Consider the following 25,287-nt stretch of genomic DNA (forward strand, 5'->3'; position numbering starts at 1 on the left):
AGACAAAGCACGAGAAACAACCTCTAAAATAGACATCCGAAGTGTATTGCACTTCTGAACTATTTTGAACGGATTAGCTCCGTCGCACTTCTGATTTTGAATGGATTAGTTCCGTCATTTATTGCACCGAATAACTTTCTACAAGCAATTTGACGAGATGAAGACTTGGAAAACCAAGAATACGTTTCTGACAACAAAATTTCCAAATTCTGGGACAAAGTTTCAGCTGCAGCAGAAGATGCCGCCAGGTGCACGGAAAGGCAGAGACCAGGAATTAAGACAAGATGAGGGACTTCTCTTCTGAAATTCTGATGCACACAGTTATTGATGCCTACCATAACTGCTGCATTGTCAGTACCTAAACCACGCATTAAATGAATGTTCAAACCGTACTCATTAAGCAAAGATTTCAAACCATTAGTTACTGCCATTGTGTTGCCTTCCTCTAACTCTACCATTCCCAAGAATGTGGAAACAATGCGACCTTGGGCATCAGAAAAGTATATGACACACGCAGGTAACAATCTACTGGCACTAATGTCTAGATTCATCCAAAAGTAAACAGAAATATCCGTATCCTATATCCTTTTCAGACTGGCCTTGAAATATAGGTAAACAATGTTTTTAATCGCACCACTACACTTGCTTCTATGCAAACGCATCTGAGAGACATGGTCAGCACCTATAAGGCATCTTTTTGAAAGGCAGCAGAGGTGATCCACAGACCTTATTGCGGAATGTTTAGTCACAAATCAACAGAATGTAGCTTCTGCAACAGAAATTTCATTTCATTTGACTGCCTAACTGCATGAGCATCTAGTTGCAACTGTCCCTGTGAGGAAAAGGATTCCGCACCTTTTACATGCTTTTTGAATGATTCAATAAATCCGACAGATGCGAATTTAAATAGCACTGGCAAAATCGACATCACACACTGGAAGGATCGGCGGGGATCTCAACAAGCCGGTTTTTCAATTGTTTGTGGCTAAGAACCTCTTTTCTGCGCTTTTGGGTGTATTTTTTGTCCTTTTGCTTCGACATTTTGATGAGACAACTAATAAAATGCAAAGAAAATCACTGATTACAATGCGATTAACTGCACCATAAACATTCACAATTCAGCTCTATGTACTGTAACGACTTCAGACCGCGGTAACTTGCAAGTGCAGTGCTAAAAGCAAAGAACTAAGACAGGAAAGAATTGTTCTGTTTGTTGAGGCAGGGGAAACACTATATCGAAATCTGATTATTAGAAGTAGCTGTAGCCGTATTGTTGCCAGTTTAGGATTTTTCACGCTGAATATAGTTTCAAAATGTATAATCGAAAGACTGACTTAAACGGACAAATATGGTTGCAGACATCAATCCACAAATGCATTAAAAAAATTGATTGATCGCTAAATGCAAAATTTCTGGGGAGTGTTAGAAGACAGGTAAGCGGCCGGGCATTCCCTCAGAACGGCTGTGTCGAATACTGGACACAGGTATTTGAATTTCACTTATTTGTTGAACTCAACAATTTCCTCTTGATAGATGTTTCAATGATGATTATTTAGGGACCGGTTATGACTTTTAGTCGAATTAACCGAATACAGAGTATTCTGAGAATGTGATTTCCGTCAGATGCGACCACGCAGTCCATAAATACAAATCTAAATCTTCATTAAACTTAGTAAGAGATGTTACAGATTTCCATTTATTATTGATGAGAATTTTTAAATTATCTTGCGTCGATGTCAGAGTGTTTTATTCCAAATTTGTAACGAGTGCGCGTTTTGTGAGACGAGTCCGTGTTCCTTAAAAGCGTTTCACGCTAGCAATACGTCGCCACAAAATCCTGCTCGATGGCAGCCATGAAGTATAAAAAAATCTTCTCGGCGAAATGCTGTCGACATTTGCCTGCCCGTGTTGATTATTTAGTGCATGTGAATGTCTGTCGTTAAAATAGAACAGTGACCACGTGTTCCAAGACTTTCCCTTCCCCACAGGACTATGCAAATTGAAGCCAACACGGCATGTAATTCTTAGGTGTGATATTGTGAAATAGAATTTCGAAAGGTATTTGATACCTTGTAAATAATATCATGAACGTTTGTCAAACTGTTAAATGCAAAAAGATAATCGAAAGTAAAAATAACTTGCAATTTGAAAGCAACTTATGTTTCTCGCTACCTTATTTCTAACAATGCCTGAAAAGAGTCACGTTAATAGTATTTATGATTAGGCTGCCCCAGTCATAAGTTCTCGGCATAAGATTAGTTCAGGCCAGAACGTAGTTTTCTCTGACTGACCCCGAATTCCTACTGCATTATCCGTTGCGACCTTATAAAATATCCGTAGGTGCAAGAGAGTACACGAAAATAAAGCTTAATCGGTGACAGATTGTTATCAGAATTTAGGTGGGCCGAAACCTTAGTCTATTAACGGGCATAATAGCCAGAGAAGGTTACCTCGGCGATAATAAGGGTGTGTCCCAGATCTTCTCTCAAAGCATGAAAGAAACTCATATTATCAAAAGTAAGCAACTTCCTCTTTAGCCTGCCATTATAAATTCAATAATTATATTGAACAGACAGGCAGAGTTAATGAAATGCAAACAAAACTAGTGTGACGCCCCTGCCAGGATTTTCATTCGGACACCGGTATTTTCAGATCGAGCAGTCAGTTGTGATAGGATGTACTAATTACACTTCTTTTTCAGGCATCCACAACTCTGTTTTGTGTCCTCTTGCAGCGTTGATAACGGCGTTGAAAATACGGCGGTGCTTTTGTTTTTATTTTGTTTTTTAACTGTGTGAAATCTTTTGGAGGGCTAAAGAAATTTGTGCACAATTAATTAGTTTTTTCTTTCCTTTTGGGGTGTAATCATTTCGTTAGGCGTATAGTGGTATGCGAGTTACAAGGGCGCGAGCGCATAGTCGTAGAGCTATAGAAAACGCAGAGTGCAACTTAGAGGCAGTGGAGACCGTAACGGCAGCCAAGAAAGCGAGAGCGCGTAAACGCTGACACACACACAGGGTATGCAGGGCTGCACAAAGGAGCACGGCAGCGGGCTGCAGTCGGCCGAGCAGGAACCGTTAGAGCAGGCGGGGGTGGGGGTGGGGGTGGCCGAGAGCACGCTTCCGCAAGATGAAACTCTGGAGCGGGCGGCGTGTGTAGAAAGCGCGCAACCAACATTCGCGGTTACCGCCGGTACCAATAATGACATTTTAGGAGAAATTCTTAAACTCGTCCGAAAACAAAACCGTAAATTAGACCAACAGTCGGAAGAACAGAAACGAGTTTCGGAAGATTTAACAAACAAAATTGTTGTCATAGCAGAAGACTTGAATAAACGGTTCGATGAGCAGGAACAAAGATTTGCGGAACAAACGCAAAAGTTTGGAGAACTCGAAACCCGCGTGAATGGGTTGATCGACAGATAACCAATCAAGTAATAGGGCAATAAGTACCGAAGTCGTAAAATACGTAAAGATATGGAGGAGATTACCGAGCGAATAGAAAATCGAATTCAGCAGGAAACTCTAAACAGTGTTTGCCAGTAAGTGTGTCCACAACAGGCTGCACTGAAGGCGCAAGCGGGCGCTATGGCCCAAGTCACGCAGAAAATAGGCGTACCGACTTTGGCAGTCGAAAGTGCGTCCGAACGGAGGGAAAATGGATCTGATAGGACACTCCCTGTGGCTGTTCGTGATAGCGAAGAGGCGCAGCCACTATTACGCTTGAAACAGACGCAGAATGACATAAATAGAAGAAACCGTGAGTTGCCAAATCAACTGCTGCAAGTGAACGAGCGCGAGGCAGCCAGGCGCGGACACGTAGTAGATGGGGGATCATATGATAGGGAAGCGGACACAAACCAAAGTCAAGTACATGACGAACTTCATCAAATGGAATGGCGCCTGTTCAATCTGCAGATGCAGATCCGAGTTCCGTTAACGAAACTGCGGTCACGACAACAGAAGACGAAAACTGTTGGAAACATTTCACTTCGGTACTGAAGTACTCGTTATTTCCAGACCCAAATACTTTGCAACACTCCCGAATTTGGAATTCACAACTTGATAACGGGCCATACCTACATGATCGGGGGAGCTGTTAACAAATGAAGTTCGTGTATAACCACCTCCGAGACGAAGCCTACACTTCATTCGAGAATTCTGGTCAGAGACCGAACAAGAAAGAACAAAATTAGTGACTCTTACGAACCCAGACTATAACGACTGTGATCATCCACTTACTTACTACTCCTCGGCTCCACAGCCCTTGAAGGGCCTTGGCCTGCATCGCAACATTCTATCCGATCCCTGGCTTTCCGTCTCCATCCTCTGACACACAGCTTTTTCGTGTTTTCTTCAACTCCATCCACCCATCTCTTTCTGGGGCTTCCCCTCCGCCGTCTGCCTACAGCCTCGCCATCAAAAATCCTCTCACATGCTCTGTCTTCTTCCATTCTGACCACGTTTCTGACCAATTGTTGCGAATGCTAGCGAAGGTGATCGTCCACGCCCTGCCGCTTACTCCCGCGACTTAGCTCGACGAAATCAGGATCTCGATGCACCTTACTTACCTTCTCAGCTCATTTGAATATGTTTAACAAAACTACGTGAAAAGTTCAGGAGCGAAATAATGATAGCAGGAAGAGGACTAAAAGATGTCACCTCTTTTCAACATCTCCTGCAAGAAGTTGGACGACCGAGAGTCCAAAATAATTCGAATGAAAACAGAAATAGCATAGAAAACGCGTCCCCATGTAATGGTGACCACCGGAATTGGCCGTAACATTCCGCACCGCGGGACAGAAACCGTGGGAGGGGAAGTTGGAGTTGGCGTCCGTAGGACAATCAGAGACCACGTGATGTGGGTCGCTGACCGCCAAATAACGGCCGAGACTCGGAACGAGTAGCTGAGATGCGATGTGCGGACCCACGCCACAAAGACCGTCAGCGTCAAACGACACGCAGCACCCAAGAATGACTGGATAATAGGACGGAGGGTACGCAAAGAACAGGAGGTAAACCAAATCAGTAAATTCTCCGTGGATTTTGAAGATCCGTGAAGAATTACTGAAAGAAGGAGACGATATAATTTCGGAATAGTCCCTCGTAATAAATTTAGAAATTAACGGAATAATTGTGCCTTCTGTGCTAGACTCAGGCAGCGAAACGTCTGTGATTAGGGAAGACGTTTTGAATCGTTGCAGTGCAAAGTGTGAGTGGTCATCCTTACCACTGCAGAAAACAAAAGCTAGGGGCGCCGTGCAGAGGAAATGTGTAGATGTGCGGAGACAAGTACACCTAAAACTCACGTGCCAATCACATGTATTTAATGGTGTATTTTTGGTGCTACCGTTTCTGGCAGCTGAGATGATTCTCGGACCCGACTTTATAATTACGTATCAAGCTGTCCTTGATTTCAAGCGGAGCTGTGTTTCATTAGCCCTGCAAGGGCGCACAGCATAAATAAATTTTAACAACGAGACGGACACCGACGATCTCGTGTCCGAATTATTCGGTATGAGAATAGAATCGGATGAACCTTTAGGCAGCACTCGGTTTGTACGCAGTATGCAAAACTAAAACCAAGACGCAGGTGTAATGAGAAACAAAGCGGAGCATATCGTGACGGAGGAAGACAGGAGAGAGCTGCAGAAAATTCTGCAACACAACGCAGCAGTGCTTTCAGAAATTCCAGTAACAATACGGGATTTTGTCGACTAATTTCGTGTGAAGCGACATCGCCAATTTTCCGTTCGTCCATATGGGATACCGTCAGTGTCTCGAAGTAAAGTCGAGGCAGAAATGCAATCAATGTTATCACAAGGCACCATAGGGACAGCTGTGAGCCCCTGCAACAGCCCGTTGCTCCGTGTGGCAAAGGAGGACGGTTCTGTCCGACTCGTGCTCTATTCGAGAAGGATTAATACAATAACTGAGCCGGAAACGGACCGCCCTGAAACGCTAGACGGATTATTACAACGATTTCACGGAGTAAAAGTGTTGACCTCACGCGACCTTCGACGGAGCATGTGACAGGTCAATCTCGCTCCCTCCTGCAGAAAATGCACTGCCTTCTCATGCTACAGGCGATGTTTTCAATTCCGCAAACTTCCGTTCGGGCTCGATGTTTCGTCTTCTGCATTCGTGCGGGCGCTGGACACTGCGATACCGAGGGAAATTAGGGACAGGGTGACTCCATACGTAGACGATGGGCTCACTGCAGAGGGGTGGCGGTCAGAGCACAGTAAATTGCCCGACGTTCAGCTGAACTCATTCAGAGGTAAAGGTGTCCCTGTAAATTTGAGTAAATCCGAATTTGGTAAAAGGGAAGTGAAACTCCTGGGACACATTGTGTCATCAGAGGGAATCTGTCCCGATCCTGAAAAACTCAGTGCAATACAGGGCTTTCCCGTACTCAAAACAAGAATACAACAGCGCAGTTTTTTAGCACTAGTAAATATTTATAAACATTTTGTGAAACTAGCGTGCGTGACGGCCCCCGTCTATGCACTCTAACCAGGAAGAAACCCTTTTGGAACTGGGATGGAAGGGCGCAGGTCGATTTCGACGAATTGAAGAAGGCGCTTCTTGCTGCTCCACTGCTCACACATCCCGATGTAAACAAGGAGTTCTGCCTATGGACAGGTGGTGCACGAGCTGCATTGGGGATGACGCTGTTTCAAAACTTTGACAGCATTTGCTAGCTGTGTATTAAAGAAGCCCGAGAGAAACAGTACTCTCACAGAATTGGAGGCTTTAGCAATGATTTCGGCCTTTACCAAATTTAGATACTAAGTGTTAGGCCGAAAGACAAATATTTATGCCGATCACGAGGCCCTGCCGTTTCTCATGACCGCAAAATTAAAACGTGGCAGACGTAAACAGTGGGCAGTACACATGCAAGATTTTCAATTCCCACTTATCTGTGTTCGTGGGTCACAAAATATCGTGGCTCATGCCTTATCGCGTAGTCCTGACGGACTCATGACAGGCGCAGATGGAACAAAATGAGATGCCGTTCCATGTATTATACATGAAACTAGTTCCATTCGAAAATTTTATGATTCTAACACTCACAGGGATAGGGAAAGAATGAGATAAAGATCCTACATGGTCTCTGATAAAAAATAAAGTGAACGAAGAAAGAACTTCATCTTTGAGGGAATAATATACAACTGAAAATCGTGTTCTTTTCTTCCGAAAATGCCCTAATGAGATAAACTGGCGCTTTGCATTCCAAATGAGCTCATTAACAAACTACTCTGGTAGTGTCATCTAAGCTACGGAAACTTTGAGGCACAAAATTGTTGCAAGAAGTTACAAGAGTCAGTTTTCTTTCACAACATGGCCAGTCGCATTATAACTGTCCTCAACACGTGTAAAAGTTCCCAAACAGGCAAAACCACCAACTGTGTCGTTCAAAGCACCGTTATATCCGATAGTGCCAACACAATTGAATGAATTAGCAGCAGCTGACCTCTTCGCGCATTTAAATGGGTGTCGATATGTTGTGGTAGTGGTAGAGCTGGCGTCAAAGTACGTCGCATTCACTCCGCTACACCGCACGACTGCCAAAGCGGTATGCACAGCGTTCGTGCGAGACTTTCTCGCCAAAGTCGGACGCGTAAAAGGGATGATGTCCGACAGCGGACCACAGTTTGGGTCCAAAGAGTGGAGATCACTGTTACACAGACGACAAATCACGCCCATCTTTATATCCAGAAACAGCGCGCATTCGAATCCCGCCGAACGAACGATAAAGGAACTAGGTAAACTTTGTAGAATCTATTGCCACAAACAACATAAGAACTGGGCTCTGTATATAGAGGAATTCGAGAGAATACAGAACACAATGCCCCATGGATCAACAGGAATTTGTCCGTTAACTCTATTAAAGAATAAAACGCCACGTGACAGGATCAGAGAGATCGTGCGTGAACTATCCGGCGTCACAGAAACTGAGACATACGGAAGTATTTCGTCATGCTGTAAAACGTATCACAGTGGAAGCTGAAAACAGAAAACGACGGCACAAAGGTCCATTGCGCCAGATACATGTGCAGGAGGCAGATAAAAGTCCTAGTCTGTTCTCACCGGTTGTCAAAGAAACCTAGTTATCTGTGCAGTAAATTTTTCAATCTGTATGACGGAACATTTCGTGTAAAAAGAGTGGCACACGAAAATACATTTGAAATACACAGTCTTCGTACGAGAAAATCCCGTGGTTTACACCACATCAGCAACTTAAAACTGTGGAAGCAATGGGGTACTAAGGTAGGATCAATTGTGTTTTAATGTAATCATTATCGGAACGAAGGTTTATATTATTCTATGTTTTTCAACTCACAAATAAATATTTAAATCATAGTTCTCTGAATGTATGTCGCTTGCAAATTCAGCAAAGCAAGTTATTCATGTGATTTGGTTGATGTCTGGTTGCAGTGACAGTCCAAGGCAGTATGCCCGAGTGAATGAGAGGCAGGTCAAGGTGCATTTTCTAATAAAAGGAAACAGAATGGACGAGCACTGGTCGCGTCGATAGTAGTAGTAGATTTGCGCCGTATAGGAACGTCTTAAGCGATTCTAAAGCGGAATGCGCCATGTAAAGAGTGGATGTTGAGAAGCCCATAGAGGCGATATGTTGTGTGCCGTAAGGGAGCACATGCGTTGTAGAAAGATAGTGTAGATCAAGAAAGGGAACTCCGACAGAGGGAAGAGCCTGAGAATTCTGTGTTTCAGGACGACGAAGTATATCTGGGACTGTGCCGACGGAAACCACGACCAGACCATATCGTGATGGAGATCTACTTGCAGCGACAATGTTCCACAACTCTCCTTACAATGAGACACCTTTCAAGGCAAAGCAGAGAACAGGGAATAGAAAAAGCAGTGTTTATAAGTATGTAAAAATAAAAGAATCATAATGGTTAACCTTGATAAGCATAAATATTTAAATAATCATTAACAAGAGAAATTTTATCGTTAACTACCATGATTTTAAATTAAGTTTAGACATAAATTTACATTATACCAGGTAGCTAAATTTGTTGCAAACTTTTGCCATTAGCACAATCGCAAATAACTAGTAAAGGAAATTATCCATGAGGAATTTATACGCCTGGGTAAACACTTTTAGATAAGATAACATAGCCACTGTTAATCACGTGTTAACACATTAATGCTGAACAAATTGATGGTACCTCAACGAAGATTGAAAGCCTCAGATAAGAAACGATGGGCACAGAACAGGTCTGGAAGGAAGACATCCTAATCAGGGACAACAGTAAAGTGAATGAGCAAAAGCAAACCTTAACTTCAGTGATGTAAATGACGGAATTGTATTTTTACTAAAAGAGTCTTTTAGTTGTTTTATAGTGTTCGCTGTTTGTAACGTTAGTAATTGTGGGCTAGTATTCAGACTGTGTGACTTAATGGACTTTTGCACGTGTAATTGAAGGAGCAAATGCACCTAAGCCTCAATGCTGCGAGTGAAGGGTTGCATGTTACTGAGACCTTTAAAGTGTCTTGATTTCTCCATCTATGATATTACTAATTCGTGGAGTAATTTCAATAGTGAAGAAATAAAATGAACCTCAAGAATAAATGGTTAGCATAGACTCTAACTTTGGGGTACTAACTCGTTTAATCAGTTTGCCAGTATATAGAGTACATGAGAACGAAAACCTGATGGAAGAAAGTGACGTAGTAAACTTTGCGAACTACTGCATGATCGGGAGAGACGATTTGGTAAAAGGGGCCGCATCCTCAGCTACCTCTACCTCATAGCCAAACATTTCGCAACAGTGACGAATTTTAGTTTCTCATCCTGTGACTGGCCCATCAAAGGGAAAGAGTATTGACAATTTTGTGTTCAAATGTATGTGCCACATGTAAAATATTCATGACACACTTTGGACTAAAATATTCGCAGATCAGCCTATTATTTTGTCACTAAACTTTTGCTACATGTAATCATGGCACACTTTAGATTAAATATTCCTGGGTTAGAGTATCTTTTCTTGTAAATGGTACGCCAATTGTAAAGCACTCACGACAAATTTAAGATGTTGTAAAATTAGAATGTAAGTCTTTTTTGTTGAGAGAACTCGACTGTTTAACGTGCTGTTGCAAGGCACCTGAAATTAAATGAAACCTACTCAGCGAAATAATACTTTCGATTATGTGTGAGGACACATTTGAACGTGTAATCTGTGTTGTGTCAGGATCGCGTCGAAGCAGAACGGCGGTGGTAACGGCAGTCTTCCTCCGTGGCGGAACCCAATTCAGGAGCGAGCGGCAACGGGGTGGCAGCCTTGGGGGGCGGGCGGCGACCGCAGGCGCTCAAGGCCGCACCAGCAGAGGGCTGCGCGCCGCGGCCCCCGCCACACCACCCCACCCCACCCAACCCCCTGCTCACACTCCTGATGCGGCCTCACGCCAAGGGACTGCAGCTCACGCCAATGGACCAAATGATAGTCTTACATTACTGGCCTCCAAGGTCACCGGACCGGACTGTTTGTGATTATTCCTTGTGGGGGCTTATGAAAGACTGTTTATGTGGTTCCGTTACTTGAATGAACTGAAACATCGCAGAACAGAAGCTATGGAAGCTGTGACTTGAAACCTGCTCGCTGCAGTGTGGGAACAATTTGAACACCGCATTGACAAATGGCATGCATCTCAGCGGGTGCTATTGAACACCTGTGCAAAGGCAGGAAAAAAAAGAGTAGATTTTGAAGTGTTTATATGACTACGCAGAAGCGGTGTTGGGAATTCGGTTCGTTACGAAATCATGTGTTGGGAGCCCCACGTAAACGGGGTTTGCCTTGCGAACAGCAAAGCGCACCACGAGACACCGTGGTGTGGATGGAGGCAGGCGGCCCGGCAGTGCGCACACCGACGTAGACGCCTCGCCGGCCGGCTCTGCCGCAGCCGCTCCCTCGCCTGCCCTGGGCCCAGCTGGCAACGCCGCCCCGTGACGTCAGCGCTGGGTGGGGGTAGCCGCGCGCCTCGGCTGTTTGTGCGGCCCAGTTCTGGAGTGAGGAGCCAGGCGTGTAGAACGGCGAGACGCGGTGCTGTCTGCTCGAGAGCTGCTTTCTATCACTTCTCCGGGGGATACCAGAGGAAGGTAAGGCGGGCAGCCGGCCTCTACTGTAATTTCTGGAAGCTGCGGACGTTGTTCCGCTGTTTTCCACGCTTTTGTGTGGTCCGTCGCCTAACTCGCAAACTCAGCAAAATTGCTCCTCTCCAAAACAGCGTCGTACTTTGAAAACAGAAAATTAGCATCGCTACGAATGGCGAATAGTGTGTTAATTTACAGTGTCGAGTGTTTAATAATTTTTTGCTCGTTATTTCCTGCCTTTTGTAGAGTCATTTAATCGCTGAAAACCTGAGAGAGAATAACGTGGTACAAATGGAAAATAGCGCCACATTCAGTCGGTCAGTGTTTCGATGTGCCAGTGTAGATTCCTGCAGAGATGTGCCAGTGTAGATTCCTGCAGAATTCTCGTACCACACGTATTTAAAGTCAAAACCACGCGTTCTTTATTATGTCGCTGCATCGAAATAAAATATGTTCGTAGGACGAAAGTCGGCGATAACCATCAAATGCAGCAGACTGAGTGAGTTTTAGTGCGACACTAGGTCTTCTGCCTCTGGTTCCATCAGCCGTAGCCATCTCTGTTACGGAACTCCCAGCAGAAATTTAATTTTGAATGTTTCACATAAACTGGCCGAATTTAAACATCTAAAATGCTGTCGTAGTCTAGTATTTAAGAGGTACAATTTTGTTACGGGTCTCACGCAGTAAGAAAAGTATCACAGTCCACTTAGTGTCTCTTGCAGGCGTTGAAATTCCCGGACGGTAGTCACCCAGTATTTGAGAACGAGACAGCTTAGCGTTTACGATAAACTCAACAAAATTTCAAAGGCTGTTATTTCTCTCGCTATCCTCTTTCCTCCTGGCCCTACAAACCACACACAACGTGAACAACCACACTTTCGCTGCTCGTGCAGTCAACTTCGGCATCAGACATGGCGTTTTGTTGCTTCATTAGTACCGACGCTGTTTGCAGCGCACTTCGCAGACAGTAACCACATACACCACTGAAAGTATCGGCTAAATTATATCATTGTACGGCAAACGCGTCAGGAGATAAGTCATAAATATTTAGACACGACAAAAACTTGTTTTTGCTTAAAACGGAGCGCAAATTAACGAGACCATATTCATACAGCGTTTCATAATGAGAATACTGGCGGCATTGAAGACACGTTCAGAATAATTTCAAATCGTTCTTCTCTTTTTCTCGCTTTTATATGACAAATATTACACACTTTAACTCATTTCTAAAGTAATCAGACGTAGTTACATTTTTCTGTACATGTATTGTTATAATGTTATGTTCATAAATAAATGCAAAAATACGCGTAACTTGGGGGAAGAAAAGCTGTTTCGTGCGCGGGCGTTCCGAATCGACTCGCGAAGCAGAACACGTGGCGACATGCCGACATGATTCTGGCGGTGAAACACAGCGCTTGCGTGAATTTCAATATTTTCACAATGTTCTGGAAGTGAGGCTGTGGTGAACGTGCGATTTGTCGCGTTCCCCTATATCTTGGTTGGACTGAGCCGAAGATGGGGTGAGTAGTTTGCGAATCCTTGAAAAGTTACCGTAATGTTCCTGCTTCATGAAATAAATCTGTTTTTTTATCGTTCTGTCACGTCTCCTCTTTTGAGATTTGCTGCTGAGGGGGAAGCGATCAAATACCACACGTTTTTTGTTCTCTGCAGTGCTGCAGCGCTTCGTTTGGCTTTTCTGGTGTTAAAAGTTGCGTGATACGAGAGCATGCTGCGTTTACAACGCATCAGAGATCTCTTTGAGACGCGTCGGATTTGTGTGCGGCTTGTTGTGCAGAAAAGTTGTTGCAGTCATGCTTCCGCATTAGTCGTATTTTTCTGTACGAAGCAACGAATGTTACCGGTTCTGGCGCTGTCACTTACCAACTTCTTTACTTGAATTGAATTGGATTTTATTTGCCTGTAGACAACCTTTGTTGTATAAGGCATCGTCATTTGTTACATAATTATACAGTTTGTTACACAAATTATACAAAGAGTAGATACATAATTCCACAGATGGTTATACAAAAGGTTAACATATAGATACTATTACGTAAATATTGCATATCTTCTACTCGTCCATAATTAGTTACACCGGTTGCACAGACAAATTTTGTTGTATGTCGTAAGATACAATTTTGTTAGTTCACAATCACACTTTGTTATATAAAAGAGCATCTTATTTTTCATTATATAAAAGACTATCTTATTTTTCATTGTATAAAAGGTTTTGTTATTACATATGAATTCACTTGTACTAGAGAATGCTTTCTCCTTCAGCCATGTCTCTACCACCGTTTTAAATTTATTTTCGTGCAGCTCCCTTGTGCCACGTGAAACTGTTAAAAAATGAGTCAAATGACGAGATTAACCCTTAACTATCAAAGTGACTTTTCTGTAACTTATACTACGAGATGGGGTCTCTGAGATCCCTGTGTTTAATCTGAGAATTAAGGCGCAAATAATTTGATATTTTTAAGTTAAATGACATTTCGTTTTAGAATTACTTAAGTGTTTTTTAAATAATCTTTATTGATTTGCAGGAGTTTACTTTTTATTTAACATTTTGTGCGGATTTTTAAATAGTAGACATAAACGAAGTTTCACAGAACTGAATTTTAGATTCTCAAAAAGTACAGTACATCTGTAGCAAGTAAATTCTCACATCAACTAAATGCTGGGATTTCAACGTGCACATAAAAACTGCTCTATAGATACAAAACGAAAGTCTGAAAAAGTGACATTCAGTTTTCTATATCACCACAGTGAACATAAAATTTTAACTAAAGCATTAAGAATTTTATTGTAGAAACAGAGGACCACATCACAATTGTCCTGAAGTTCTTCCTCTGAATGACCCTTCGCCAGCAGAACTGCGATCACTGGATCTCGTAAAATCCGGCTATTTCTTGGCCTTTGTCATTGACATGTCCCTGCATCCACTGACAAATGGTTTCATTAAACTTTCGATCGTTAAAACTGAAAAGTTCACGAGTCGCGGTCTAGGAGACATCACTTGTCAGTAACACGTGTAAACAACAGACAAAGAAGACAGTAGTGCAGCTCACAAAATATTGTGGAGTTGGTGCTTGAGGGAAAAGGCAGGTGGGGATATAGAAGCATTCTGCCAGAATTGACCTTCGAGAGACAGTTCGAAATTTTCACGCGGGCTGGGAGATAACCCTTCGTGAGTTAAGGGTTAAAGAGAAGTGTAAATTCTTACGCGCAGCCGATAACGACGGTAGAATTGAAATTGTCATTTCGAGTGTAATAATTGGGAGAATTGAGGTAGATTTGTTATCGCAGCTGTGAAAGAAAGTACGTTACTTTGCCGCAGCACTGTAGGTAAAATTCGAAGCTCAATTTCTGGCTTTGTTCACTTATTCCATTAAGTGTAGGGCCCTGTAACACAAAACAGAAATAGGCCTATACTTAACGTGACCTATTCGTTTACTCCAGTACAAGTTAGTCCATTTGAGGGAAGTATATAAATACGGTAATCGAGTTGAGATCTGGAAAACTGCCAGACGTCTCCAGCTACCGAGAGGGTTTTACTTTTTGCTGGAAGAATGACCGATCATCACGTCTGTCGAAGGCTCAAGTCTGTCGTGGATGCCGCACGTTTGACACTTTTGTAGGCATGATTGCTGTGTGTGATTGCTTGTGTTAACCACGTAGCAAATTTAAACTACTTTGTAATCTGTTGATGTATTTCATCGCAGGGTATCTAGATTCTGAGAGACCGAATTAATAGTATTGATGTGCGGAACACGAATTTGCAGCAAGTTCTCTGTAATTTCTTAGTAACGATTCCCTGTCCTGAGAAGTACTTTGTGTCGCTTCCATGTATTGCCTTTATTTACTTAAATATGACTATGTACACATTCTTTCAAATGAGGCAGTAATATTTACACTTTACGATATATTTTATCTGCCTGCCTGTTTAAACTTTTTCTTTTCTTTACTTTTACAATTTAATATCGTGACAGGCAAATACCTAAATACATAACAGGCTACTTGGTGAACGAGGCGGATGGCCACTCAAAGTAGGTTTCGTATACAGCAAAACCTCAACACGGAAATAAGTGCACTTGGCAGAAAGTGTTTCACAGAGTGTATACGATCCGGGAAAAACCCGGGAATAATTTCATCCGGGAGAAAACCGGCAAAAACCCGGGAATTTTTCATTGTTTTAGTTTTCAGTTAAATTTTTGTAATTTTGACTGGTAAGAACCGGTACTCTAACAAAGGATATTACTGTTTCCCGCTACTGCAGAATAATACTTCAACAATAAAACATAAACGAGAGAGAAAACGAAAATAAATTGCAAAGGAAATGCGCCATGTACAACGACGACATACAGTGCTCGTGCAAGCGTCTGCGAACAGCAAAATGTGTCAAAGGCTTTGGGAAGACTATGCAATGCTTCATAACAACAAATTGCCTCCGATGAGCGTGAAGTCACAACTGTTTACATTTGATTCGTTTTAGCAGTTACGAGTGGGCTCATGCGCGTTAGCAGTTGAGTCGCGTTTGAGTAGTTTCTCCCACTTTGGCCAAAGGAATGTCACTGTTGGCTGTGAAGCAGTCGCAGCAGGCAGCTAGATGCCACCGGGAAAAAAGGGCCTCCAAATTCATATTCTTGAGGGGGGTGGGGGACTTGCTTCACCAAGCGCCTAGGATCCAGCGCACGTTTGTCTATCGTTTATTCTTATGATTTTGAAAAGCTTCCCTTCTGGTTTTTGAACACATTTTAAGTTGATTTCTTAATGAATCATAAGTTCATATTTGAATGCGTGCATATTGTTCGTAATGTCTCTGTTAGGAGTATCAAAAAATGATTCAAGTGGCTCTGAACACTATGGGACTTAACATCATAGGTCATCAGTCCCCTAGAACTTAGAACTACTTAAACCTAGCTAACCAAGGACATCACACACATCCATGCTCGAGGCAGGATTCGATCCTGTGACCGTAGGAGTCCCGCGGTTTCGGACTGCAGCGCTAGAAGCGCGCGGCCACCGTGGCCGGCGTTAGGAGAATCCTCGTCGAATCTAGAAATAAACTTCACGCAGACAAAAGGGGACGGGGCTATACGAGCTGAGCAGAGTAAAGCCGAACGGATGAATGCCAATCGCTGTCTTGATTGTGTGGTTGATTGGGTTTGCGAATGATCGGGGTTGTTATAATTACTAGCGAAATCCATAGATTCATACTACCAGAATGGAAATAAACGACTGGCAGGAATAATGGGTGAGAAAGATTACGTATTATCTTCTCGGTGTATCCAAGAAAATTAAATTTTGACAGAAAATTTTTGTCCAGATAGCTACTCTAGTAAGGACCAGTTGTACAGTCCCCGGCTAGCAGCCGCTTAAGTTCTATTCTGGAAGTAACGCGGAAAACGTGTTGTACGAACACGTAATAACGCCTAACCGGAAAATAATTAGATAACATTTCGATTTTTCATGTAGCAAAACGTTCGACGAACTTTGATGAGGTAATAGATTATTTCGCAGAAAGGAAAGCACGCCATGTAAAGCTGTAGCAAGATTAGAGAGAAAAATATGCTAGGAGCTAAGGATTGAAGAAATGTGTACATTCTTCCATGTCTCTTGTCTGTATTAGTTTTGTGTGTCCGATATTTAATTCTGTCACACAAAACAGCAAGTTATTAGCTAATTGGCAATAAAGGGTGCAAATTTTCTGAAGTTATTGTTCTCCCGATTACAAATAATCCCATCCACTGTTAATTGCGAGATTTTTTAGAGGGGGCAGGCTGTCAAACCGGCCGACAGGGAGCAGGAGAGGCACCACAAGATATTTCAATTTCCACTGTCCTGAATATAGTTTGATGGCATCCATTACAAAATTTACACGTATCAATTCCACAGAGTGAAATACAGTGACTTGCGGTAAAAGAATGCTTTATCAAGAGCACTGCACTTTGGCACACTTAAGGCCAAATAATATGTATGACATTTCCTCGAACACACATGTTTTGTGTTCGACTTTTCAGAAAGATGTGCGCTACAAGATGAACATATTTTTGAAAATTCGATTTTTTTTTAGTATTGACCCGTTTCGCAAATATCTGTAGATCCGGGGCTGATGCGCAGAGCAGTCTGAGTTACAGTGGGTAGTCTCCACGTGACCCGTGTTTACATTCAGTGATTTTGCTGTTTCCCCTTCGTTTACTCTCATGTCAAATGAAAACAAAACGAATACCTGTGGTCAGGAGCCATCAAGTGAATTAAAATACATTCACATAATTACGGAAAGCTAAAATATGTCATTAGTTTCAAATTTTATTTCCACCTTTGTGACAGGCAAGCATTAATCGCCTTGCAGAACAATGAAGTTACTGTCATCTGTTTGCCAAAGAAATTTGGCTTTTATTAACCTTTTCTGCTGAAGAGGTCAACGTACCTGAAATGAAATGTTTAATTCCACAGTACTTGCTAGTTTGAACTGTTCGCTGCATTTCTAGTGCACGTTTCCATCCTCTAGTACGTATGGCATTATGCCATAATAAAGAACCAAACATGATATAATACAGTACTGGCGCTGCAAGAAAATTTACATCCCGAAAACCACACTGAAAAGCTTAATATCAGGTCGAGGCCTAATTCATTGGGAATCTGGACATACGAATGTGCACTTTAAGTATGCACTTTAAATGTGCACATTTTAGTATGGTTCACGAAATTCCGATGCTCTTGGAGTATCCTCTGATGTCTTGTTTCTTTTATGACATATGTGTGAGCTTTCAATGTTTTACACGTACATACATACGGGCTTATTACGTCATCATAGCTGCGCAAGCGCTGTGTCGCCTGTTATCTATATTCTCTGGCAACTGCTGAAACGAACCTATTTCTGACAGGTCGCGGGAAAACACTGGGACTGGTGGTTTGAAATGCGTTACTTTCAAAGTAAATATCTTTTACGTAAGTTGAACTATGTGCGAGAATGTACCATGAATTTCTTAAATCACGGAGCGTTTAACTCTCATTTAAAAATCAACTCCTTGATAGCGAGCCATTTAGGATTTCAAACCCTGAAGATCAGACATTTATGTCATTAAAAATTTTACTGGCACATTTGTATGATATATGATGTAACAGGCGCAAAAAAGATCATTATATGCGAAAGCTTAGCTTCTGTTGTAGCTTATTAACGTTAGAGACCAATATTATATGTGTAAGCTTTTCTTTTCTTGTAGCAACGCTACGTATATTAATTTAAACTGTTAACTTTCCCTGTTTGCGTGTTCGTGCTACTGAACAGTGATGTTGCTGTTGGCTGTCTACATCACGTGTCCTATCTATGCTCTGAATATCCACTGTCATCGACTGGCGAGATCACGTGACATGAGCTATGACTGGCTTACAAAAGCGCTTCGCAATCTCGATTTCAATGATTCGGAAAGTGACATGCGGTGTTTGGTGGCATTCCAATGTATACTTTCGTAATACGAAAATACGCAGCGCAGATGTTGCTGCACATCAAATATATTTGGACTCGCATTCGGGAGGACGACGGTTCAATCCCGCGCCCGGCCGCCCTGATGTAGATTGTCCGTGATTTCTCTGAATCCCTCCAGGCAAGTGCCTGGATGGTTCCTTTGAAAGGGCACGGCCGACTTCCATAATCCGATGACCTCGCTGTTTGGTCTCTTCCCCCAAACAATCCAATTCAACCCCAAATATATTTCCAAAACGTGTTTTTCTTCCCTGAGTTTCGTTTTCTAAAGTGCGAGGAAATTCTACAGCCGTGTAAAAAACCATAACCATTCAAAGGATTGATAAGGGAAAATATAGTGTCACTTATCACGGAAAAAGCGTGTCTTCACCTGGGAGAAAGTGTATTTTTAACCGGGAAATTTTTTTCCTTGTCCGCGTATACACCATGTTTTCAGTGTCGCCTAACATAGGCCTAATTAACTAACTTCAGCTCTCTGTAAACAAAAAGCATTTGTTGTTCGTGCAGTAGGCACAAGTACTAGAAGGCGTAACGTAGGCATATCTGTACTTTTATTGCAATACCTCTCGACAAGTTGAGCAGCGCTTCGTCGCCTGCAGTCGCGACTTCGGCACAGGGATCGCATTCTTTCTTCCTGAAAACGGCCGGGCTGTGTCGCTGCCCCGGCGAGTCCATAGTACGAGTAGCCGCGCGTGAGTGGGGGGGGGGGGGGGGGGGGGGGGGGGGCGCTGCAGGCAGTGGGCGGCGCGAGGGACACTGTTCTGGACAGGCCGGAAGCCTGTCCCCAAGTTTGTTTCAAGGTCGAAGAAAAGATGGTTCCGTTCGATGGTGATAGAAATAAAAAATTATTTCCGCATCTTTCGGTGTGGTGCAGCCCCTTACGCAGTCAGTGTTTCAAACAATTCTTAGCTGTACTTGTAATTCGAATACATCCAGATCGTTTGGGATCTGAGAGTAAACACTCCAAATATGTGAAATAGCCATTAAATTCTTTTTGAAGAAAATGAAGCTTCAGTGTGTAGTCTCTCTTTGAAACGGAAAGTAGCTGTTTTTAAAGGAATGAAAAATAGAACGATGGTCGGGTTAGAAACTTCAAAGCGGTCACACACATCGTGTGTGCCTGCCTAGTGAATATGTGTATTGGATACGGTGGTGTCTTTATACGATCAGTGTTCAATTAGTGTATTTCAAAACTTTGAACAGAACGATAAATTCAGTTAACAACATTACAATAGATTCCTTACAAAAGACTGAAGAAAGTATTTATCATATAGGAGCAGAGAAATAAACGTCTCAATTTCCCAGCATTTTCGCTACGAGAGTACATTTGTTTTCAGGGGGAACGCTAAACGAATGAATTTGCGGTTAGGTCGAGTTTCCGCACCGCCTTCCAGCTTGCAAAGGGTTGCGCAGTTTCACCGATTCTCGGGTTACGTCGACAGTGTGGAAACTCGGCCACAGCCAGAACTCAACACACCTGTAGTGTGACGTGTGCGTGATTAATTTCATAGCAACATTAGTCTCCCAGAGTTCTGTGCCCTCCGACGTAAATTTTCACGATTTCACAAGTCTGCAGCTACAAATTTGCCGAAGTTTGCACTTAGCTCTGCTCGCTGCTTTTTTACTCTTTGGAGAGAACAAAATCCACCCACAGAAGCTCACTTGCAGATTTCAACTTGCGAGCTTTGTTTTTGAATTAGCATTACTCGAAGAACAAGACGACGAAGAAAAAAAAATGGTACCAGACATTCATCCTGTAGTGAAATGCGGAATAAGTGATACTCGTTGACACTGTGTTTTTGTGGTTAACGTTTCAATAAAATGGCAACGAAACACAAATTCATCAATTTAAAATGCGTTCTAAAACGACAGTCGTAAGGCCCCAACACTCCGAACAAATACCGCGTTTCTTACCTAGCTGTCCCCCCCCCCCCCCCCCCAGTTCTATGCACGATGAAAATGTTAAGAGACGTTGAATTTCGTTGTCGGTTCTCAGTAATGCGGCAATCTTAAAAGTAAAATTTGCCACGAAACGCATCATTGACCCACCCTGCCGCGGTACACGGCTGCTGGGTGCTGTGTAGAGATGGACAGACACGTTCAACCTTCAGCACTAGTTCACTGGTGATCGTTCTTTTTTGGGAGCCGTTCATCTTTATTTGTTCACCGTTCATTTGTGCATGTAATACGGTTCTTAAGAAAAATTGAAAACCAGTAGTGTAGGTGACTGAAGGATGGAAGCCGCCAAGAGGGGGCACTTGCCTTCCCTCTGGAATACAGGGTTTTTATTCATTGCAGAACTCACATACTTGTTGAAGTAATTTCCGTGATTCTGCAGAACCTCTCGTGGTAGCCAATTGAAGCGTTACATGGCTGATTGCAGTGAAATAGTATAGGGTCGCTCACGGAAAAGCGGCCCTGGTTACTGACTGCTCGCCAACTAAGCCCGTTACGAGCAGATACAATAAAGGGATAAACATGTAATAATTAGCAATGCATGGAGAGCTGCATCAAACCAGTCTCGGGACTGAAGACCACAACAACAACAACAATTAGGCAATAAAGAAATACCAAATAAGCCAATGCGAGTCCCAACTGCAAAACAATAGATGACGATTGGTGGGCGACAATGGGCAGTCCAATACTCGGGGCCGATTTTTCGTGCGCCAGCCTGTACCACTGAAATAATGTTGTAGAAGTTGTCATGTTCTCCTTAGAAAATGTGACACCAGACGTGTGGTTATGGAGCGCGGGCTTCGTTCGGCTGTAAGTCGGTCTGCCTTCCACAACAATAAACATGCCATTTTACCTTGGATCATAAAAAGACTGAAAATAGCCTCTCTGTCGACTTCCTTTACTGCCTTCTTTGAAATATTGCTGTGGAGTTGCATACGAGGCATTTAAACCGCTGTCGTGGAATCAGTGTGCGTCACAGGTTTCGTAACGAATCATCAGTAGCTAAACGTAGCGCTTTCCGGAACAATGTAGTAACAGAATGGCCTGTGCATTACGCTATGCCTTAAAATTTGTTTTCTGCTTTATCACTTTCCTGAAAGATTACTCAAAGGCTCTTTGACTTGTTCATTTTCCTTATAACAAATACTATTCTCATTTCTAATCGTTTTATACTTCAAATTTTTCATTTTCGTATCAGTTTAACGTTACTAGTACTTGATAAAAATGTTTTCTAAATATTTTGCAGTTTTATTTCCTAACTTATTGGTCATTTTCTTGAACACATGTTGAATGCTATCGTAGAATGATAAAACGTTAGATCGTCAACTTCAGAAAAGTGTCATGTCCAAAATCCTATTAATAACACAGAAAGGTTTACTTCAAAGAAGGTAATTGAGTCATGCCCGTCTTGTAAGTATCAAAGTAATTTACCCATAATAAATACAAATACTGAGTTGACATCGATCATTTCGTGGAGAGTTCTGGAGGCATGATAACATCTCAAAAGTGATAAATTATGCCCCCCTCCCTGGAAAAATTTCTGCTTATACTGTACAAGTACTACATTTTAGAGTATTGGATAAAAATTGTAGAAACTGTTTTTTTAAAATTACAGTTCATGAATATCTTTCTTTCATAACACAAACCCATTTCCAACAAAGTATTATAGGTACTACAAGCATTGTAGTATTTCAATAAATATTTTGCATTTTACAAACTCAAGTGGGGTCAGACATTTTCGCATATGGGCTATTAAAGAAAGCCGGCTGCTGTGGCCATGCGGTTCTAGGCGCTCCGGTCTGAAACCTCGCGACCGCTACGGACGCTGGTTCGAATCCTGCCTCGGGCATGGATGTGTGTGATGCCCTTAGGTTAGTTTGGTTTAATTAGTTCTAAGTTCTTGGGGACTGATGACCTCCGATGTTAAGTCCCATAGTGCTCAGAGCCATTTGAACCATTTGTTAAGGTAATTTGTGGCTCGATTGAATGTAAATGACATTAGAATGAACTCAAAGTAGAGCGTGGCCAATTTCCTTCCCCATCCTTAGCTAATCCGAGTTTGTACCCAAACCCAGATGACCTCGATGCTGATGGTATGTTAAAACACTAAGCTCCTTCATTTTGAAAGACTGCAAGATTTGTGCACTTAGCTGCAAATTGAAGAAATTTGGTCTCCTCTATTTCTAAAGACATCTTGTGGAAAGTTAGGATGCTGCAACTAAATTGAAAACCTTGAAAATTGTGATATCAAAGACTTGTAGCATTTCACCTGTTGCAACAATATTACACAACAGATATATTACAGTTTTAACGAACTGTCAATCGATACAGGTCTACACTTGTTGATGGTGCTGCGTAACGACAGTGCTGTTCAGTAACGCTGTGTTTCAGAATCGACTACAATGGCAGCCGGCAAGGGAGTTCAGGAGAGCACACCTGCATACCTGGGTGGCCTACTAGACGCTGGGGAAGGTAACATGGTGACTTTGGCGGCGGGGGAGACGCGGCTGGTGGCGCACACAGCCGTCCTAGTTACCGGGAGCCCCGTGTTTGCCGCAATGTTTCGCCATGACATGGTGGAGTCCAGCAGTGGCCTGGTTGACATAAGAGATGTGGACGGACCAGTGCTGAGAGAGCTACTGACGTTCATGTATACCTTCCATGCCCCCCAGCTGGCGAGCATGGCTGCACAATTACTAGTCGCCGCCGACAAGTATGGCGTGCTTAGCCTGAAGGCTCAGTGCGAGCAGCAGCTGGCCACAGCACTGGCTGTGGACAATGCGGCGGCCACAGCTGTTCTTGCTGTGCGTCACTGCTGCCCTGGCCTCAGGCTGACCACCATCTCCTACATAAAGGGGCGCACGCATGAAGTGATGGCAACGCAGGGCTGGGCTGACGCAGTACGCACCCAGCCAGAAGACGTCATAGAGGTCAGCAAGCTGCTCGCGGAGACACCAGAGTCCAGGTAAGCACAAGATGATCACCATTAATCTGTGTGCGTGTGTGCGCGCGTGTGCGATATTCTGAACTGTTGTGCTTGATGAAAAAAACTTGTTAGCACTATGCGGATTTCTTAGATTTACTGCTGGAGAAGGCAGAGTGGATTCTACAACACACCCAAACTATTATACTGTATTTCTTTATCATAACTTGAAGATGATGAAATAGTTAACTTTGAAACAATCCATGTTAACAGGAATGTGGTGTTTGTCACTGTCGCTAAACACTAATTTACCACATAAGTACCTCCTCTCAATGTATGACTGTAAACTTTACTACATGGTGGCGTCTAATGAACTCTTGCGCTGCTGGCTGTGTAGAGGGACAATACTGTCATTTTAAGCAATTAGTGCAGAGTTAAAGTTAAACAAGACACTGGTCTCACGTTATTTAAGCAGTGGTGGCATACAGAAACTGTTGAGGGCGTGTCTTTGAAAAAATCTCTCAATCATTGCTGCAACTGGCAGTGACAGTGCTTACTTGTGGTTTCATTCTGAGGTACCGATTGTTCTATGGGACCTCGGTCTTTGACACCACCATATTTCCCCACCACGAAACCTCCATACCATTGTCATCTAGTGTTGTCACATGGTGATGGTGGGGGAGAGGTAGCCTGAATGCGAACACAGATGAGAAGAGAGGAAGTGGAACAGCAGCCAACGGCTGCTTGTTGTCCACACCACGATAGCCACCTTGCGAATGACTAGGAGCACTGACTGAAAAACTGACCATGTGGCAGTCGCGTATCCAGTAACACAGATGCTGTCGGTTGGGTCGATGGCAAGTGAAACACCTGGGGCAGTGTGATGGCTGTCTGTGGGTGGCACCTCCACAGATACACGGATGTCAGCTCAGGCTGCAATCTAGGTTGACACCACTCTGGCACTTAGTTGCCAGGATGTTTCCTCAAATGTTATGGGCAGTTTAGTCAATGTTTGTGTAGAGCAACTTCCTCATAGATTGCACGTGTGACAGGCCAAACATGAAAAAATGTGGCTTTGCATTGTCTTCAATGGTTCTGTGCACCTCAATCTTTAGTCCTCTGCAAATCTAGGTCACACAGTCTGCTGTTCTTGTCACATGGGTCGCAGACTTTAATGAGAGGCACTGAAAAATTGAACAAGTCTAACCCAAAAATCTTTGCACTGTTCCTAGAACTGAGTGCATGAAACATATATTGCAAGTTCACGAAAAGTTGCTGGCATGTTGCATGCGTGAGCGCGCGCAAGTGTCCCCCCCCACTGACACACACACACACACACACACACACACACACACACACACACACACACTACTGGCGTCATCTGTAGATACTACAGAAGTAGGCATCTGATGATGTGGGCTACTGATACTGTCGTGTTATTGATGCACCAGTTGCGAACTAAAATTTCTTTTCTATTGGTGACATTGACACAAAATGCACCTCGTGTAAGCTTCACTGAATCCGTGCACCGGACCTGTGCTTGCCCAGGCTGCCTTGTAAACAGACTGTCAGGCTAGGTCTTTGCATACCATGTGGAAGCATTTTGTGTCACACCAAGGACAATGTTTCCTGTAATTTGAAAAGCACTGAAGACGACTTTCTCATTGTATTCTGCAGTGAACCTCACATACGATGCCACCGAAAGTTTTTACCTTCACTTTCACTGTTCATGTGATCGCTGTTTTATTCACTTAAACATTAGGATGAACTTTAGACTGGGTGTCTTGTGCATCATTTAACA

At 43.0% G+C, this 25,287-nt stretch overlaps 1 protein-coding gene across 1 annotated transcript in view; it reads left to right on the plus strand.

Annotated features, from left to right (window-relative positions):
- Positions 1-11,040: 11,040 nt before the first annotated feature.
- LOC126427025 (ankyrin repeat domain-containing protein 23-like) overlaps positions 11,041-25,287 on the plus strand; it is a 37,919-nt gene continuing 23,672 nt past the window's right edge. Inside the window, exons 1-2 of the mRNA XM_050089191.1 lie at positions 11,041-11,127; positions 22,955-23,528. Of these exons, the coding sequence (XP_049945148.1) occupies positions 22,966-23,528 (563 nt within the window). The 5' untranslated portion in view covers positions 11,041-11,127; positions 22,955-22,965. The remainder of the gene's footprint in view (positions 11,128-22,954; positions 23,529-25,287) is intronic.

Source organism: Schistocerca serialis, chromosome 11 (genome assembly GCF_023864345.2).
Source record: "Schistocerca serialis cubense isolate TAMUIC-IGC-003099 chromosome 11, iqSchSeri2.2, whole genome shotgun sequence".
NCBI classification, from domain to species: domain Eukaryota; kingdom Metazoa; phylum Arthropoda; class Insecta; order Orthoptera; family Acrididae; genus Schistocerca; species Schistocerca serialis.